We start from the raw sequence: 21027 nt of genomic DNA, 5'->3' as shown, positions 1-21027 counted from the left end.
ATGAAGTGCGATCAGTCCCCTCGGTATATTCCAGGTGCCTTATCACAAGCTAAAGGGCTACTTGTAGCTTTATTAGAATTATATACTGGAAAATGGGGTATGGAGTTACAAGATATAACATCAGTCTAACTGGGGTTTGGATAAGGCTTCCAAATCAGGATTTTCGGCGGGGAATATTTCCCAGGTATCTTTCTAGTAAAATTACCGCATAAAAAATGAAGAATAACAACGTTAATCCAAGTTTTCTGGCCAAGAGTAATGTCTGCCAGTTTCTCTGTGGGAGTCATTGGGTTCATAAAATACTATTCGAAAAACAATAATGTAACAACAGTTATCAACAACCATAAAAAAAATCAGAAAACTGTAGAAAAGTTTATTCTCAAAACAAATTATCCATCATGAAAACAACGTCGACAATATAAAATTTTCATTTGCTAAATCACAGACTTCTATTCTTAAATGCTTAAGGTGAAGGCAGCACTAAAAGCGGCAATTATGTAATACAGGTCTCGATAAACAGGCATCGTAACGTTGCTGGTATATTTTTATGTCGATTGGGAATCTAGTTGCACGTATTACGATCAAAATGAGAGCAAAACAAAGATGATCAAACTCTCGTAGAGAGAGAAAGACAGAGAGAGAAGCTTTTTCAACTTTTTTATGAGATTTGGAAGGCATCGTTAGTAGTTCTTAAAAACGTATTTGAACAGCTTTTGACCCACTGTCTTTGATAATATTATCACTGCCAGTTGTCTGAAGCTAAGAAAAATGGTAGATTAACTTGCCTAGACAACCAAATCGGGTTTGGGAATAAACTTTGACAAATATAAAGAGGAGTCAAGAGATTATTTCAGATGAGATCCATTGTCTAAAATTTGGGAAAAGGAGAACCAAAGCAAGAAAAAATATTTGCTAAAGATTTTAATACTGAAAGTTATGTCTTCTTGCAAGTGATAATCATGAATGCTCAAAATTAGGACCATACAGATTGATTCATAACGAAGTATACAATTTCCAGATGCGGTAAAACGATAACAGTTGAAGACACTAACCGCAATTGCGATCTGTTTTGGGTAGATGTATGTAAGTTTGAAGCAAAACTTAGGAACAGCTATATTTAACTATTGAATACACATGATATATTATTTACATTGAGTTAGAGAATTATCGCCATATCATCATTAAAATAAAAGACGTCTTTCGTCGACCGCGTCATAATCCACACTCTCTCGTCTACTATACGCGCACACCCACACACACCACGAGCATAAGCCGGTTCGATTCAGGTATGTGGCACCATTTTTCTCACATGTATTCATGAAGTTTGTGTCTCGCTACTGGGGGAAGTAACGTAGGCGATATCATGTGCGTCACATGATTAACCTGTTCTAATACTATAAAGTACTAAACTACGTACTAAATACTATATACTACTAAAATACCTATGCCTATAAAGAAAGTGAACCGTCCTTTTTTTTCTTGAGGAAACTGTCGCGGAAGGCTCTTTTCTGCATATTTTAGGTGTTTGGTTGATGTCACAGTTGAAAGACGACAGTGGAAACTTTATTCTCCAGTTGGACTGAAAATGTTTTTGCACAACAATTATGGATTCCGTTTCGCTCGCTTCAAGAACAGAAAATATTTTCTCCACTGCAGATGCAGCAATTTTTTATCGACTAGTCAAATGACGCATGTGCTATCGCCTACGTCACTTCCCGCAGTAGCGAGACACAAACCTAATGAATAGATCTACCTAAAAGATTGCAGTTTTGGTCCGCCTCTCCAACTGTTACTGTTTTAAAGCATCTGAAAACTATACTTCGTTATTTTTTAACCTCCCTGTACTTTATGTAGCTGTATGAGGACCTAATAATTTAGACACATACTATGACGGATAGATCTGTCAGGTTTCCAGAGCCTACAGTTGGTAAGATGTTTTCTGGGCACTACTCACTATTACCATTTTGGAATGGTGCCATAGGCGGAGATAGACTTGGAAGTCTGGGGGGGCACGATGATGATGATGATGCCAATTCATCTATGCATATATGCATTAGATCAGTCGACTTCATCTTTGATGCTGGGAGGACAATACCCCCACGCCCCCGTATCTCCGCCCATGGTTGGTGCATCTTCTGACGAAAGAAGAGTAGTTCAGCTCAAAAGCTGATTTAGACTATGCTTTTGTCCATTTAATACAGCACCCGAGGATGTCCACGACTTACTCATGGAATTTCAAATACAATACGTGTGTAACTGAAAAGAAAAGAATCGGTACGAAAACCAAAACCTCGCTTTTAGTCTCTCTGCGGCTGTCATCTAGGAACTGGTCTGAATCAGAAATTTCTGGAAGTTGCCAATAATGACATGCAACTAATGCGATTCATAATGTAGATGATGTATGGCAAACTAGCTGACGATATTTATCAACAACTGCAGGATTGCGTCTCAAACTCTACAGCAGCAAGAGTCTCTAAAATGCACAGAGTATTTAAAAAAAGCGAAGTAATTCAATATTTTCTGTGACATTCGTGCACTACAATATTTCAAGCGTATATTACAGCAACATATATATATATATATATTTATTTATTTATACGTATACAATGAAATATTTATCTCTTATTAACTCTGTAACATGATGCGCATAATCAAAAAATAATATATTAGAAATTGTCCACCATACAATATATTTGCTCATGACGAGAGGATTTTGAAGCACTAAATGCATAGCATTTGGTATGAATAAGCTTGCACATTTTTGGGCTATCGATTCCTGTGACATAATAACAAAGACATATTGTTCACATGTAAGCGTTAGAGCAATAACAACAATAAAACAAATTATACAGCTCCATATTCAAAAGCGCATATAAACGCTAGAAATTCCATTTGTTGTATTGCTATGCTACACATTTTCCCCCCAATCAGATTCGCCACAGCTTCAGACATTTTTCATATGAGAAAGTCTGGATATAAAACTTTATTTTGTAGTAAATATAATTTGATATGATATGCACGTATACATTGTCTCTCTCTCTAAAAGCTAATTATAAGTAAACACGTATATATACACTACATTCATCAACAAAACAAATTAACAATTATTTTGAATAAAAAAGGGGTGGAGAAAGCATCTCATTAAATTCTACGAGAGCCACTATGAAAATATTTAGCAATCCTCCATTAGAAAGCGTCATAAAGACAATTCCAGTCATCATTCATGCATAAATATGTTTTTGTGAGGATTTAGAAAGCTGTGTCTTTCTAAGTTGCATAGTTTAGGAAGGAAGACATTTCATTTCAGGCGGGGAGAAGCCAATTAAGCAGATGAAATGGATTTCAGTGTGGTCCTGATTCCAAATATCCTATGATTTCAAACAACCTTTCACGGAAAGTCACGAAAATCTGGTGACATTCTTTTTTTCAGAGCTTCTGGTGCACTGTGGCCGTTGAATAATCCACTGTGCAAACCATTTTTCATCATTCCAAAGTAAAGTTACAAGTTGTTAGGTGATATATCCGCTGATAGAAGCACAGAAACACTGGCGCCAGTTTGGAAAAATGTTTCTATTACTGTTACAGGTAATGAACTCTGTAATTAGGCATGCAACCTTGAAACAAAACAGCAATCAGCGGTACAGATGAATAATCTCTACCAAAGTCACAGATCTCAAAGAACTGCTAAGAAAACGGATGCTATTTTCTTTAAATATGTTCAAGCAGTGGCTATAATCTCACTCTAGAAACAATGTGCTATCACCTGAAAATGATAATGTTAAATCTCCTGGACAATTTTGTTTAATAAGTTTCAGAAGCAATGAGCAAAACTTGGCTTACGTGGGCTGCTCTTGATCATTTGTATCATAGCAGTGACGTGTCCTATATATACTGCCCTCTGAACTTTTCATTTTTCAGCTCTGCGTGATTGTTTTTTGTTCGTTTTAATCAAGAGAAGGTTTATGACAAGTGACCTAAAGATGTAAAAACATAGATTGTGATGGGATGAATGACATTTTAAGCAACATGTCAGTTGAGGCGTTTCAGAATTCTTTCGGGAGGTGATTTGAAAAATGTAAAAATATGCTTTTTGTTAGGAGGGAATACGTTGAGAAAATGTTGATTTTCAGTCATCGAAACAGTTGAAATGAAAATTCGCAGCTAAAAACCTTTAGAGTGATCGACGTGTTTAATACTTGGAATTTCAGAACATGAAGAAATGATGACCACCGCAGTGTTATGCACTCTCTGGGCCAATCAGAATGAGAGCGTGTTAATGTGTCCCTCAAACGATTTCCCTGGCAACAGCTCAGCGGAAGTCAGCAGGCTAAAAGAGACAGTTTTTGAGCTTTTCGACTTCCTTCGCAGAGCTCTTTGTATTGCACTTTTAAGCAGTTCGAAAAGTATTTCAAGTTCATTCATGTGTTTTAGCAATCGAAATGAATCACGACTTGAAAATTCTGGTATTATATTTTACAAACTTAATCAATGACTAAATAAATAAGCGTCCTGTATTTCTAATGCACCATCTTTTCGTAAGTTTGGATAGTTTTTGGTGTCTCTTTAAAGAACATTACAGATATTCTCTTGGAGTAGTGACATAAAGGGACAGATATTTCCTTTTCCACCATTTTCAAATTTTATAAAAAAAAAGATATTTGTCCTAAAGTTATGTTTTTCACTTTTCACTTAAATCACAGGAAAAAATTAGAGAACATGCTTGATACTCGTGGATTGCGATTAAAACTTAAGAGATATAATAAGTATAAATGTAACACAATAAATAGTATTGATGAACTGCAATCCCCGGTGGTTGGACACGATACTGTTAGGGATACTGAACATCTCTATAGTTTGTACTCTAAAAAAAAGTACCTACGTGAATTCACGCCTCGTATGATTTAATGCCGACCCGGCATTAAAAAAAAAAGCATTTTAGTCTCTCTGATGCTCCAAGCTAAACACATTTCTCAAATGTTTCTTTTGAAATCAGACAATTCGAAGAATTTTTCAAACTCGTCATAATTTCCAATTTGGGTCGTCTTGTTCTTGATGTCCTCTTATACATATGCATTGGTGACACAGACAAAAATTAGAGCCGACCGGTCCTTTTAAACACTTCACTTCTTACATCCACCACCATACGCAAATATAGAAAGAGTTGCGTATAGCAAAGATAGAACCATGAATTTCCCGTATGAATTACCTGAAACGAAGCAATAAAAAGCAATACCATGTAAATGCAGAGTTATTTTTCAGTCACCCATTCATATTCACTGGTGTATTTACCTCAATAAAGGTTGATCTCTGGGTTATAAATATATTGTCGACAAGTTTATCGTATTTTTTGATGGGAATCTCTGAATCCAGATGCGAAGACTCATCTTCAAAATTCTATTCAAATACAATTTTGGACTAATCATGCGTGAGTTGCTGGAAGGGAAGTATACCTCCTAAATTCACAAGTGTTTATACTTAATTGAAAGTACACATTTTCTACTCCTATCGATCCAGTTGGTGTAAGAATAAATAAAACATTTTTCAAAGAAACTGTGGCGCTTTCGACATATTAAGAATTTACGTATTACATTGTAAGCCGAAATTTTCTGCTTTGTCCCAAAGCAGACTGACGGTAAATTTTGTGTCATGATCTATCGTAATTTATTTCAACCATTATTGCAAAACGAATTAAAAATATACGTGATCATTAAGATCAAACGCATTCACCAATCAAACACCATCGAAAGACCCATGCGCACTTTAGGCACCCGCTTTTCCGTCAGGTAAGTCCTTACTCATTAGGTATCATGTAATACATCATTCAGTCCGAAATGACAACGGAAATGAATGCTATACATGGACGAAATTCAATTGATCTACATTCATTGCTTGAAATTATAAAGTTCATTTTTGTTGAGGGAACGTCAGTGAAACAGATTAAAGTTTGTACAATAAGGGTCAAATATAAGGCTGGGTACACACTGGACCGGTACGATAAGCGATACAACCGCAACATCGACATGATTGGTTAAAAACCTGAATTTTAAGGCAGATGCCTTAAGCAATGAAGTTGACACATCTGTTCTACTTAGAGCCACAAAAACGAAGAAAACATTCATGGGGCCGACAGTTGCCAGCTGTCTTTTATATACGAGACTCAAGCCCTTATACAGGGGAGGGAGAATGGTGTGTTGCATTGAATCAATGTGCATAGCGCCCGAGTGGTTACATGAGCATCTACCGCCATGAAGGCTTCTATCAGGTTCGATCCTCGAGAAGGACATGGATAACAAATTCTTTCTCTACCGCATCTGAGGCGAACACTGATAGATGGCGCCTTCATTTACGGCCCAACTCGATTCGTATTAAATTGCTGTATGGCGATATGACCAAAGTCGGTGTGCAGGTTCTACTGGGTTTTTCGAATTTCTCATTCGAAACATTGAGTCACAGATGTTTTAAGCAACTCTACTCAACACCAAAACTTAGCAGTTTTAATGCTTTATTTCATAAAATTTGAATCTGTATTTGTTCTTTTAATTCATTCATAATTTGTTGTTTTGTTAATTTAATTCTTTATCTAAATTTGATTTAAAAAATATAATTAAAGTTCAATGAAATCTTAAATAAGCATAGCACATAATTCATCGGAAAAAAATTGTACTTACAGTTACTTGAAGAAGAGGCAACAGATACTCTTTTAACAGTAAAAGGATCTGAAAATATACGATGATTCCAAATATTTATTAAATTTCAAAGTAACTGGCTTAATAGGCAAAAAAGGGTATCACATTTGACTTGTATTCAGGGGTGGCTCTTGGGGCGTCGCTCTAAGAAGGATGCCAAATCCGAGTTGAAATGGCTATATATATAAAAAGCTTTGTCAACCAAAAAAAACTTGGTCGGATAAGCCAAAAATAAGTTCCGCACGGGTAGAAAAAAATTTCTCGAGCCGCCCCTGCTTGTATTTCTACAGTGGGACCTCGTTTTTACGACGAGGTATGAGGCCGAGTTAAAACGTCGTATAAATGTGGAAACTGAAAAGTTAAAGTTCAGTAAAGTTCAGTAAATAACTGAGACTTTGAAAAAAAAAGACTCCCTCCCCCACACAAAAATGTTAAATATTATTAAATTCTATGCGTTTAATTGCATTTCCAGCTCTGATATATAAAAAAAATATCATTGAAATAATACTTGAGGGGGAAAAAATTAAATCACATTTCAAATTACTTAAAGAAATAAAATTTAGCAGATCATTACGTTTGCGACACGACATTGGCTAAAAAATTTCAATAAAATCTTGGCTTCTCTCGGAAAAGTTCCCATCTTGGACTCTCATTTTTTTTGGCAGTACATGATTTACAACAAGCAGTTTGGTCTTTGATTTTATTTCTCTGCTTTATAATCGTTTTCGCAGTTGGCACAGGGATATTGAACTGTTTCGCAAAATCAACTTTCGCCATTTCTTCGAAAATTTCCAGTTTTTTGCAGAAAATACACTTTTCGTTTTCTCGGCATTACGAACTTCGTATTTGACACAGCAAGCTAGCAAAGCACCACAACGAAAGATAATTCTACATGAAATAATCGAAAGTACTTACTGTGTATATGTACCGTATATGTATTTTATCAGCAGACTTATACCCTCCAAATGCTTACAATGGACTTTCTTACCCTCTGGGCATAACGCTGAAAACATGGGGAGAAAAATTATAAAAGGACATGTGGCCGTTAAAACAACTGAAACCCGTTTCTTTGGGGCTCGCTGCGTCTGCGTATTCTCAGAAATAAGCAATAAGCAAATCACTTAAGTATTCACACTTATGGCTTTTGCGGTGACAATGAGCGAGAACTGTTTCAGCAACACGTTTTCACTGCATACAAAAATTGTGAACATTTGATACATATAAATGATGTTTCCTCAGAAGATTCGGAGTTCGAATCGAACTGAAAAGTCGAATAATCGAGGTTTTGCGTCGAATAAATGAATTATTTTAGTATTAAAATGTATAGAAACCAATTGCGTCCGAGGCCAAACGTCATACAAATGTTAAAATCGTATAGCTGAGCGACGTATAAACGAGGTTCCACTGCGGTAAAATAGGTTGATGATTCATGTACGTATACACGTACCAACGAAATTACGGAACTGGAAGAAGGCTTCGAATCCTGTTGCGTCGAATTTATCATTGGACTTGAAGATGACACGGAAAAAGTCTCCATCAGACTCGATAACTTTTGGTGTCCTGATTCCGCAATGCCGCGGTATTTTTCGATCAACTGTCCTGAAGTTCGAGAATTCAACGAAATCACTGGCCGTCTCTTCCGTGCATCTGAAAAATTACAGCAATATTTTTTATCATAACATTTCTTTAAAATTGACAAATTTGCCAAAAATAATTATACATATTGTATAATATTTTATCATGTGTATATATTGTTTGTAATTTGTGTTAATTGCATTTTTAATTGGGTTGCTGTATTTTTGAAGCATATGACAACCATATTTTTATGGGCATCTTTTTATCAGCCACCTCGTTGGGCATTTTGCCTGTTGTGGCGTTGTATTTGTATTTGTATTTGTATATCAATGATTGATACTTACGGTGGGGCGCCGTCCACGTCAAAGTACGCGAATGTTATATGAACTCTTTCTATTCCCTTTCCATAAAACAGATATTCGCAATGGGTGGACCTCGGGTATAATCCAGGCCAGTTTGGTGATGTGAAAGTACCATTACTCCTTTCGGTGCTGTTGAAGATGAAGTAACAGCCTAAAATTTTTTTTTAAAAATAAAGCCCGTGATACACATGCTAAACACGTATCTTATTATATGAAGTATCAAATTGGGAAAGAATTTTACATGTGTACAGGGTGTAACCAAACTGATGGCTGGAACTGTAAGGGGTGATAGAACGAACCGAAACAAACAACTTCCACCCTACAATATGGGGTCGGAAAGCAAGCGGCGAGCCGCAAGAGGGCGCCTGCGTGGTGAAAATGTAGAACACAGTAAAGACTGAATAATAAAGGACAATGAATCTTTATCATAGAAAACTTTGCAACAAATGCTCAAATGAGCGACCACCAGCTGCAATACAGGCGTCACATCGGCGACGGAGTAAATCGCGTGAACTTTGGAAAACTCCTGGCATTTCCCGAACGTCTGCAGTTGCGGCGCTAATTCGGTTGACAAGGTCGTCTGACTCGATGGGCGTCTCGTAAACGACGCTTTTTAGCTAAAATCTAGGCAGGGCAGATCGAGAAATCTGGGAGGCCAAGTGACGGGCCTCATGGTGGCCAATCCATCTGTTCAGAAAAGCAATGTCCTGGTAGTTCCGCACAATCCTGGGGAAATGTGCTGGCACTCCATCGTGCTGGAATCATATAATCGCTTGAAGATTTGCTGGTACATTTTGTAATAAATCAGGCAGCACGTGCTGAATGACGAGTTCTGCGAAAGGCGATGTTTCGTCCACTTCAGAGAAAGAACCTCACGCGGCTCGCCGCCAACTTTCAGACCCCTCATCATGGCCCCCACATAGGGGGGCTGACAGGGCCCGGGACGGTTATCATCATTTTTTTACTTTTTCACGCTATAAATTAACTACAGAAGGGACCCGTTAAAAGTCTGACCGAGGGTCCCGCAAAAGATCCCAGCCTAGGGGCCCCGCTACAGGATGTGGGGACCATGTCCCTCATTGTATGGTGAAAGTTATTTGTTTTGGCGAGTTCTATCATCCCTTACAGTTCTGACAATCAATTTAGTTTCACTCTGTATATTTGAAGTTAATTTTGTAACTAAGTGGTTCGACTCACCATTTTCAGGTACGTGTCTTCCGGCAGTAATACCGTAGTCTATAAAAAAAACATAGTTTAATATTATGACACGACGTTTATAAAATGTATACAGAGAATGCTCTAACTCATTTTTGTAATCATTTTTTAAAAGAAACCACGACCGTAACTGTCGAACAATACAATTTTCGGACCCTCGAAAGCAGTGGTAGTTGTTGGTGATTGTGTGGGGAAAAAGCAAAGCTTTAAGTTGGGTTGCTAGTAGCAGGCTGAGTGCATTGCAGAGTCACTTATAATTAAATTAGATCTTTTGATATCAAGAGAGAGAGAAATCTTATCACGTTATATCACGTTGCCACAAACGGAACGAATGAATTCACTTTCTCATAATCTCATACATGACAAAAAATCGACTTTGTTGCTGAATAGGGCACTGTGGTGTGATTTTAGGCACTCATTTCACCCGATGATTGGGGCTGAAAATAGTCCCTAAAACCGTCTGAAGGGGAATAGAGTTTGAAAAATAACAAAAACAACATGCATTCGCAACACCTAACAATTCATAGACCTCTTGAACACAAAGTCCCATAATACATGCTGTATACTCTTTCAGACCAGGGTTCCTTCTGACTTTTACTATTTGCAGCCATCTGGCTGATCAAATAGGAAAAAAAAAAGACTAATAGGATAAAAATTTAGCCAAATTGCCACGCGATATGGCAAAATTGAAGGGTGAATCGATACTCGTTATTTTATGAATTCAATCTCTTATTTACATACCAAATTCTTTACATACCAAAACATTTTCGCCACTATTTTACGCAATAGCGATTCCAGCGGGAACTCCGATTCCGCATACACGGGGTGTGCAGCCATTTGCTGGGATTGGTGAATTGTCGATAACAAGCAAGGTTTTATCGTGGGGGTTCGATTCCCAGCCAGTTATTAAAAACCTTCGTATGGATATCGGAAAGTGAGAGAGCGTGGGTTCGATTCCCCGCAAGGGCGGATTTTCTTGAATATATATCTTCGCACAGCCAGTTGTTAAAAACCTTCGTAAGTAAGGGTTTTTTCTTTGCGACCACCATCACTTCTACAGTAATCGAATCGTGTGCATTACTTGAAGGAAATGTTCGACTTGAAGGTGCTCCCACAAGATAAAGAAAATTTATCAACAGTATTTATATTGATCGATAGCACTAAGTTTGAATAAAACGCTTATACAACAGCAAACGCAACAATTCCAACGTCTTTTTTTTTTTGTATAGAAATTTTCTACATCTCATATATTGAACGCAAGGAGCCCAGGTGGAAATAACGACGCAGAGGGAACGCGTTGGCGCTTGTCTCACAACAATGAATATAAAGAACATGTCCAAAACCCAAAACTATTCCATGAGAGCAATAAAATCCTGTTGAGATTTATAGTAGCAACGAAGCCTTCGTGGGAGTAGCACGCATCCATTTCAAGTAAACCGGAATGTGTCTCTCCGGTCTTAAGATTCTCTCTCATACTTTATCACCCCAAAGGAGCTAAATAAACTAGAAAAGTTTGGGAGGGTTAAATTCAGAAGTGAGACCACGAGTAATGAGGACTAGGATATATTTAATGTCCTTTACTCCAGTTCAATGGAAGGTAAGTTTTCTGTCGGATTGAGCAGGTTTTATCCGGGAATATTTTTCCTTGTACCTGAATACTTGACTTCGCAATAAGTTTTTCCTGATCATACAGGGTGTTTCAGAAAGGAATCCCTAACTTTGAAATGGCATAACTTGGAAACAGTGAAAGATGAAACGTCTCGTTTTAATGGGCAAGCCCAAAATTTCAAATACGCCGATTTGTGAAAAATAAGTCACAACTTTGGCCAATAGATGTCACCACAGTCTCTATTCAATGTGTTTTAAACAGTGACTGATATTGTCCTTCGCAAACACGAGTAAAATCGTATTACGATAGATTCGAAATGGCCACCTTAGCATTGGCTTAACAAAAGTGAAGAATGTCACTTTCGTGCAATGTCTCTACTGCAGTGGATGCGTATGCCTTACATATGAACTATTCTAGTAATGCAGCGTTTGAGGACTCTTGCTGTAAACCATAACCTTCAAATGAATCCACAGAAGAAAAAAAATGTCATAAAATAAAACGACTGTAATTTCATCTAATTAGTAAAAACTTTAATTCATTTTACAAACCACTGTATTTAAAATTCCATGCCTCCCCATCACGCGTAACACGCTTCATTTTTTTATCTATCACTGAACATGGCCGCAACTAAGGAGGAGCAGACACCCCGGGCGCTGGACCAGAAGGAAATCCGAATTCACCCTTCAACTGCTTCTTCTAAATGGCAGGGGGCGCCAAAATGACGGTTTGCCCCCGGGTGACAAAGAATCTAGTTGCGACCCTGTCACTGAAATACCCCGTAATCTTCATCATACTTTTATTTAAACTAATATAACAATCTCATCAATCCACGTATGAAAGAAACTTTGAGTCTATTGGGGAATTGGAAACTCCAGAAAAGTAAACCAATTAATACTGGTACGATCTCTTATAACAGCGGTTCTCAACCGGCGCTCCTCGTGTGAACTCCCAGGGGCTCCGCGGAAAATAAAAAAACAGTAAATTTGAGAAAAAATAATTATTAATATTTTTGAATAATAAAAATAAGTCAGTAACTTTAATGAATAAATAAAAAATAGGCCTATGCTCTGCCATAGAAATTATATACTGGAAAGGGCTCCGTGGGTCAAAAAGGTTGAGAACCGCTGTCTTATAATATGAGACTTTTTGTTTGGTACATTTTAGTCGAACGATTAACTTTCGCTTCAAAAGCAATTATGCTATGTTTTGTTCATTTATTTGGGAATGATTTCCTGAATAGCAGAACCTGTTCCCAAAGTCGTAAAAACCCTCCTTAAGGCAACTACGTTCAATTCAATTCAATTTTATTCCCCCACATCATCAAATTTACATTGCGCAAAACGAAGAAAATCCATCCAACGGATCGTTGTCGATCCACACTTGTGGACACGATCATTATTGAGTTAATTTTCAAACACGAATAGTAGATAATAGTAATAAACTAATCATAATTTAAAAAAATAATAACAAACAAAACGAGGAAAAAACGCAAGACAGAGAAATCATCTATGAATATTACACTGGACAATCACCTGGAACATATACGCAGGCACAAAATATTACATTGATTTAAATTAAGGTGAGTGATTTGTTTTATTCATATAAATAAAATAAATTAATGACGATTTTTTTTTTTAAATTGTCGAAAATAGTTTTATAAATTAATTTGGAAGAATGTTTTACACAGAATCCAAAACTGTTTTATTCTTGTACATGCAATAAGTAAAAACAAAGTTATGGCTGATTTAAATCATCTCTGGAACAATGGTTTGAAAGGCAACACATAATTTTAAAACAAGTTTTTTTGAAGATACATGTTTCCGTTACTTTATTCCACGCGAAACCAAATTTCTCAAAAACTAAGCAAGATATTCTCGTGAAATTTTTCAACAACGTTCCAGATAACATTAGCTGTGCAATGATCTTCGTCATATGTTTAGAATTCAATAGTTTACAGTTGTTTGAAAAAAAATTGAACTGGTTTTGAAAATTCACGTATTGTTTCACGAAAACTTCCATATTTCAGAGAATATTTTGTGTACCTTAAAACTTATGACTCATTGCACAGATAAAAGTCATATAGCAACATATAGTACCAAAAATATTCGAATATATGCTGTAGTTTTTAGTGTACAGTGTCTGGCAGAAGTGCTGAAAATAAGTTAATTTTGATAATATAAAATATCTCAAACAGTTATAGAAATAATTTAGAATTTTCACGGTATTTTTCCTCGTTTTATACAGTATTATGATTAATTTTATACAGTATTATGATTAAAACCACACTGTTTTTTTTTAAGTGCCCCGCACGTGATCAGTTTCCTTAACAATAAAAAATTTAAAAACTTACTAGAAACAAATCTGTAAATGGCCCGAAATCCCGACACTTCGTTGGAAGAATGGTGAGTTCGCATTTCGATGTTCATCGTTGGGGAACTGGACATCATTTGTGGAGGAAGCTTGTTACCGCAGTAGTTGTCTAATCTTTCTTTGCGTTCATTGATATCTACGAATACCATAACGGCATCTTCACCTTCACAGCTGTAAAACATCGAGCAATTTTTTTCAATTTTAAAATTTCTAATACCTTCATGCAATAAGGTATACGCTATGAAGAAAATGGCCTCGATTGCTTACCTCTTTAAGAACCCTAGAAGAGGATTAAAATTTATTTTCCAGGCTTTCCTAAAGGAGTTAATGTAAAAATTGATGTGAGCACTTACTCTTTTGTTGAATCTTGCGTTTGGTACAGATCGAATGCAACGAACAGAACTTGTACTCTTTCCATTGGCTCGCCTTGGAAACCATAGAGACATCGCACTGGTGCTGGATAAGGGTTGGGATAATTGGGACTCGTGAAAGTTCCATTCTTGACGATATCGCTGACGAATCTTTGATCACAACCTAATAATTAGATGACGTTGAAAACACACACACATTAACAATCAAAACATATTCGGAAGAAATGGTTTTAAATATACGTGAATTGGTTTTTTTTCTAGTGGCTACAATTTTGTTGAACAAAGATACAGAACACACACAAAATAGTTCAATATTTCAAAGGACTTCTTTTGAATATGCGATGTAGAAGTAGTCGGATACCACTGGCACTACTCGTCAGTCGACAATGTGAAGAGAACGGTCTGCTGTGTAAAGCAGGAATGCTCAACATTTAGGAGAGTGCGAGCCACTTCATTGGTTTGAAAACATGCCGCGAGCCACTAAAGTGAGTCACCTGATCTAGAAAACTGCCCCAGGTCACTTAATTGGTCTTGAAATGTGTCGTGTCACTTATTCGGTCTATAAAGTTACCGCGGGTCACTTAAATGATCTTTTAAATGTGCTACACGCTGTAAGCGTGTCACGGGTCACTTAAGTTTTCTGGAAATGTGTCGCGGGTAACTAAGGAATCTGGTTATGCGCTGCTTAGTTCATTTTACAAAATCAAGTTTAATTTCAAAAGATGACTACGAGGGCCACATTTGGCCCGCGGGCCATGTGCTGAGCATGCATGGCCTACAGAATGTCTGCTACGAAATGATTCTTCAACCTTGAAGATTAGGTCGAAGTCACAGGGACTTAAATCTGAAGAGTACAGGAGACGGTAGACCGCTGCTCTCTTACCTAAGCGATTGAATAAATCAGCCATACATATGTATATAACTGGTACTGCATGCACTTGGACATTCTCGAGTATGTTTCGTTGAAGACCGTCCTCTTACAGCTTCGCAAAATAATTGAACATTGAAGGACCGGACACACCCCAGCGGATGATATATTCGGCGATGATATTCGGCGTATGGATTGGCCAGCCAGATCTCCTGACCTAAACCCTATAGAACATGTCTGGCACGCTCTTGGGAGGGCAATTGCATCTCGCCATCCCCCTCTGAGAACCATCCCGGAGCTGAAAACTGCGTTGCTGCAGGAATTGGACCGATTGCCACAGGGCCTCCTCAACTGCCTCGTGTCCAGTATGCCGTTGCGCTGCGCGACCCGTCTGACTGTGAGAGGAGACCATACCACATATTAGACTCATTTTCGGTTCGATCTCGCAACGTGGATTTTGGACATTCCTGCAATGAGAAGCTTTACTGACTATCATGCGTGCGTACTATGACTTTTTCTCTGTTATAATTGTGTATTCGTACCAAATTTCATTAAAATCTGTCCACTAGTTTTTCCGAAATTCGACATAACGTGCTAATTCTTAATTTTGCACACGAGTGTATTAATGTATATGGTCACAGAAAACGTTCGATTAAAATTCAATTAATTGATTAAAACTTTTTGATTATTCAGTTAAAAATTTCAATCGATTCCCAGCCCTACTGAAAAAACCAAACCTTATATAACAAACAGATCCAAAATTCTCAATTTTAGAAGTTCTGAATTCTTTCGGTCCATCGGAAAAAGCGGAGGACATATTTATCAAAACAATAATTCAGTCTTTCAAAACATAACTAGGACACCACCCAGAGTCAGGGCTGAACACCATCAATACATGATTCTTCTGAGTCTGACAGCATAAAAAAAATATATATATATAAATAAATTTAGTTATATTCCCCCGTTTCGAATCGATAGTTGTCCCACAAAGACAAGTTTCCCAGCACAAAAAAGATTCCATGATAGATGATGCGGCGAGCATTAATGTCTCTTTTTATTTTCTCCTTTTGTCATGTAAACCATTACGATTACTACTACCATCTTGTACAGATTAATCATCATGTTTTTCGGACTGCATATATATGCTTCTTTTGTAATTATCATCATTAATAATCTTTTAAAAAAAAATAGGGGTTTTTTTTTCCACATACGTACGTCGCGTGAGACGTTACGCACACCTGATTGTACAACGCGTCGACACGTCAACCATGATTAGAGGGTGCGTGACGTTTGACGTCGTACGTGCAAAAGGGTTTTTACGTTCTAACTCTATGCTTATTACGACAAAAAAAAAAGAATCATAGTTAATGAGATGGTCATTATCATTCATTTAAGATGATTAATCTCACTAATTATGAATATTTTTGACTAGCTATTTAGCATTGTGATTAATTGATCCGTTTTCAGACATTATAAAAATATTGTATCGAGTCGAATTATTAAGATTAATTAAATAATTCATTAAATTTTGTATAATGTTTTTCAGTTGTATATGTTACGGTAAATGTAATAAAACCAGTTATTACAGATAATAAACCGGTTAATACAAGCCGATCAATTTGGTAAGTTTGATAAATTTCCCTAAATTATTCACTTTTACCGGCGATTGTGCATAGCACCTAAGCGTCGTTGGTAAATTTGATGTGTTCCCCCGCATCAATCACTTTTTCTGGCGATTATGCATAGTACCCAAGCATCGTTGATAAATTTAATAAGTACTAAAAAAATTATTTTTACCGACGATTATGCATAATACCCAAGTGTCGCATCGTTGACAAACATGATAAATCGTACTATATGATATACTATACACGATAGTTCATGCATATGTTTTATCATTATATCAGGGTACCATCGTAAAATTTGTTATTATATCGGTGTCCGACTATATTCATCACATATACTAGATTCATTTGGAGTTTTTCATATTCATCAAATACACCAATTACACTAGAGTATTATGCATAATCGCCGGTAAAAGTGATAATGTTTTCAGTATTTATTAAATTTACCAACGACGCTTGTGGTTATTATGCATATTCGCCGGTAAAAGTGATAAATGTATCAAACTTACCAAGATACATAATAACCGATTTACCGCTACATACACACTCATGACGCGAAAAAATGAAGGATTATATATTGATGACCAGGAAAATGATTCAGATTAAATAAAATAGAGATGCTGGCTCTTCTCTAAAAGAGAAAGTAGGTGAGATGATTTTTTGTGATTTAATCGCTTCCCTTACGAGAGCGAGATACCTCGTCCTAAAGTAGAAGGAGGAAATACATTTATAGATCTCTTCCCCTTTTTTCTGTCTCATCATCGCGATACTTCATTCGTTAACCCTGTGAACGGAATTCGATTGTTATTTTCCGTCCTTTCTCTCTCGCTCTCAGGTCTAGCGTTATGGATGTGAAAATCATTTTTTATGAAATGGAGATCACGTAAGAGAGGAGAGAATACGGTTTGACGAGTAAATAGAATAAAAATGTATATAGTAGAATCTCGACTATCCGGCATAGTCTCCGGCGCCATGACTTCGCCAAATCATCGGAGCTGTCACCAAACTTCACTAAGTTTGTTGCCAATTTGGCAATTTTTAGAGAGGAATGCGTGAGTTTTCATTTTTACATAAGATAATGACTATTTACAGGCGAAAAGAGACATAATAAGTGATGAATAGGAACTATTTACATAATTTTCGTAACAATATTTATATTCTTGGATTGGAATTCAAGCAAACGCAGGCAGAAGTATCGAAAGAGTTTCAAGCTACTTAAAATGTCACATCTAGGTTTTGATGGTGATTTCAACAGGTCTCAAAGTGTACATCGTGGCGTGCTGGCTGTTTCAATCAGCAACTACCTAGCAAGTTTGCCACATTTTGAAACACAGGTTCCTATTTCGTTTCTTCTTATTTTGGCGTAGAATCTTCCTGATTGGCTCACAAATAGTGATTGGATGTGAGGCATATAAATTGCCAGTTCTGAGCCCGATCATTTCTTTTGCTCACAAGGATGATACTGGCATGAGGAGGGAATTTTTTTCCCCTGAATATTCTGAGGGAAAATGAACTACTTACTGACGTCACAAGCAGAGTGCGGAGGCCTTCTATCTCTAGGAGGTGCTGTTTCAATGCGTTCCTGTTCTAAGTGCTTATAAGTGGTAGCACACTTTCATGGTTGGAAAATGTCTACTGGAATATTCTAGGGAGCCATGGTCAAACGTCGACTAGGGCAGGGAAGCCGTGAGCCGCAAAAGTTTGAAAAACACTGTACCGGAAGAAGCATGTGTCTGCTGTCTTGCAAGCATTCATGGCCTGGTACAGAGAATATTGGAAGTGAATAGGTAACTAGTGTACCTGTGTTTAGACGAATCTCGATTTTTCCTGCAGTGATTAAGTCGGGTTTCCATTTAGAGAACTTTGTGACTCATTAACATCCTACTCCATCACTGACCGTAAACGCGAATAACATTGTCCTGAAATTCTCATGTCGGTATTTCAATTCACGTACTCTTCCCCAAGTGTTTGCCATGCTCCTATCATGCTTGAATATGCCCATCATTTTTCAGGGTGCAATGGATTCTTAATTCTTCTTGACGAATGATAATTTTCTTCGCGATTGTGCACCCATTGAGCAGGAAAACCTTTTATAGGGAGGTTATTTAGGTGCATACCATGAGCATAACCTGCACTTGAACTCAGAGCTTCTGACCGCCTACTAGAAAATATGTCTAAAAAACAGCAGATAATTTAGTACGGACTGTTTATGCATTGCGTATAAGGTTACTAAATACATTTAAATTTAAGAAATTTTTGTTGCATGAAATATCTATATTTCATTAGAAGATAAATATAGAGAAGAATTATAGCTTCCCCGAGATACAATATATCTCGTTCTTGGCCTCCATGTAAGGCCATTCTATCGAATTCGAAAGCCCAAGGGCAAGTATTTTTTAGCTAACTTCAGCACAATTTATGTGTAAAAAAATTTGCGTATGAGTATTACAGTAAAGTCTCAATAACTTGGAGGCCCCTTTCCAACCCGGGCTATTACGCCTTCTTCGTGATCTGAAGATCAAATTTTCAAAACTGTCGTTATCCTTAATTTCTGCAGAACTGTATAATGGAACTTCGTAAAATCAGAACTTTATTAAAAATGAAGTTTGTAATTCGTTTTCTCCGAAAATTTTCGAATGAACGGTAAGCATCTGCGTTCGCCTGACATAAAATTGAAGGATCACCAAAATGTTGAGTGTCTGTTTGCCTCATTCGTTAAAACAATAAAGAAATGTACAAATATAGTTGTGGACAAAAACCCAGGCATTTAGAATGAATATAGTTTATATTCAATATTAAAAGAAATTAGAATTAAAAATGAGAAAAGCATTAATGATTTATATGGAGTCAAATAATTAAGCGAAAATGATCAAGGCACAAATAATAAGCTCTTCCTACCTTGTCCTATCTTCGTGTAAAGGCAAGTCCGTGAAAATCCGATTATTCGAATATTTTCATATAATAAATTATTCTGAAAATTTTTAAATACTGAGTTTTATTTTATGAACAGTTTTGTTTTTAAACCTGAAAAGACATTTGTTCTTGAATTCATAAAAAAAAATTTAGAATGCAAAAATATAAGTTTTACATATAAGGATCGATGGTTGAAAATTTTATACTATTATCGTACTTTATTTAATGATATTATGTATTGCAATATCTTTATTTATTTTTTTTATTATAATAATTTGTTTGAATTCCAAACATAACTGAATTTTTAAAGAAAATTAAAATTAAAAATTTAGAATGAAAAATTCCACTCACTCCCGTGGATATCCCTCTCACCACAATGACAGCCAGTCGTCCACAGGGTGACCAGCAGCAGAATGCCCCACCTGGCACTATCACCGGGGGCCCCACAGCTACAGGGTCCCACGGGCGTGACTGCCGGAGGATCCTCGCGCACGACTGGCTTCATTTGACTGAAGCGGAGAAATGAAATTGACAACACGGGAGAGAGAAAGGAGCTGCTCCTTTTTTTTTTATTTTTCCCGGGTGATGATGATGATCCAACCAGGATAGATATATCCTCGAGAAGGGGGAGCCACGCACAGGAAAAATGTAAGTACGTTCACCAAGGGGGACGGGAAAAATGGGAATAGAAAGGACAGGGTGTTCCAATGCGCATGCTCGTCGGATGCTGGATGAAATCATTAAGTAAAAGCAGGGGGTTGCAGCAGGGGAATCAAATCGTTGTCTTCCATCTTCTTGTATATCTTATTTTCCTCCGGAGCAAGGAGAGGAACGAAGATCAGCATCTTGAGATATATGTAGAATTCCCTATAATCCTCTGAAACAGCGTTTCTCAACCTCTGGTCCGCGGACGATGGCGTAAGCGGTCTGCAGGCAGACTTAATTTAATAATTTAATTTTAACTGGATGAAAAATTATTCAATCGCTGTAATTGATATTATTAGGGCTAGGATTTTTATGATCTAAAAACAGACAGCATATGCTCCTTGAAAAACGCATTTATGCCCTAAAAAACAAAAATATGCCGTAAAAAACAAAAATATGCCGTAAAAAACAAAAATATGCCGTAAAAAACAAAAATATGCCGTAAAAAACAAAAATATGCCGTAAAAAACAAAAATATGCCGTAAAAAACAAAAGAAAATATAATTATGCCTTTATAAGCAAGCTGCCCATATTCCTCGGGAAATTACAGGAAACCGCCAATTATTGCCAGAAACGATGTCAAAGTTGAGTAAAATTTCCAATTATTGCTAATATGGCCCGAAAAATTGCCAATAGTAAGAAATGAAGCTAGGGATGAAACAGGTTGGGAAAAAAATCCCTCTTCATTGTTCTGCTTAAATATGCAAAATAATGCGCTAAAATATGAA

The 21027-nt window shown here is 36.8% G+C and overlaps 1 protein-coding gene across 2 annotated transcripts; it reads right to left on the bottom strand.

Moving 5' to 3' along the window:
* Positions 1-353: 353 nt before the first annotated feature.
* LOC149072220 (suppressor of lurcher protein 1-like) lies at positions 354-20244 on the bottom strand. 2 transcript variants are annotated; one of them, XM_089246330.1, is made up of 8 exons: positions 19946-20244; positions 14171-14351; positions 13798-13988; positions 9821-9859; positions 8606-8774; positions 8134-8333; positions 6669-6716; positions 354-5206 (listed from the first exon to the last, which is right to left on the bottom strand). In XM_089246330.1, exons 1-8 carry the CDS (start codon positions 20097-20099, stop codon positions 5121-5123), a joined length of 1068 nt encoding a protein of 355 aa, XP_089102456.1. In that variant the 5' UTR covers positions 20100-20244; the 3' UTR covers positions 354-5120. The 2 variants fall into 2 exon arrangements, with proteins under 2 accessions (XP_089102456.1, XP_089102457.1); XM_089246331.1 differs by having other exon boundaries at positions 19967-20244.
* Between the last annotated feature and the right edge of the window lie 783 nt (positions 20245-21027).

Source organism: Pholcus phalangioides, unplaced genomic scaffold (assembly GCF_987345545.1).
Source record: "Pholcus phalangioides strain wild (caught in Gottingen) unplaced genomic scaffold, Ppha-v1.0 ptg000017l_1, whole genome shotgun sequence".
Lineage (NCBI taxonomy): Eukaryota > Metazoa > Arthropoda > Arachnida > Araneae > Pholcidae > Pholcus > Pholcus phalangioides.
This window is presented reverse-complemented; position numbering and strand designations above follow the sequence as displayed.

Excerpts from the sequence above, each read along its gene's own strand:
- LOC149072220 (XM_089246330.1), bottom strand. The coding sequence starts at position 20,099 with ATGAAGCCAGTCGTGCGCGAGGATCCTCCGGCAGTCACGCCCGTGGGA. Across the intron at positions 9,860-13,797 it reads CATTTACAGATTTGTTTCTA|ACTACGGTATTACTGCCGGA; the intron begins GTAAGTTTTTAA and ends TTTTTTTTATAG. Across the intron at positions 6,717-8,133 it reads CCAGTTCCGTAATTTCGTTG|ATCCTTTTACTGTTAAAAGA; the intron begins GTACGTGTATAC and ends GTATATTTTCAG.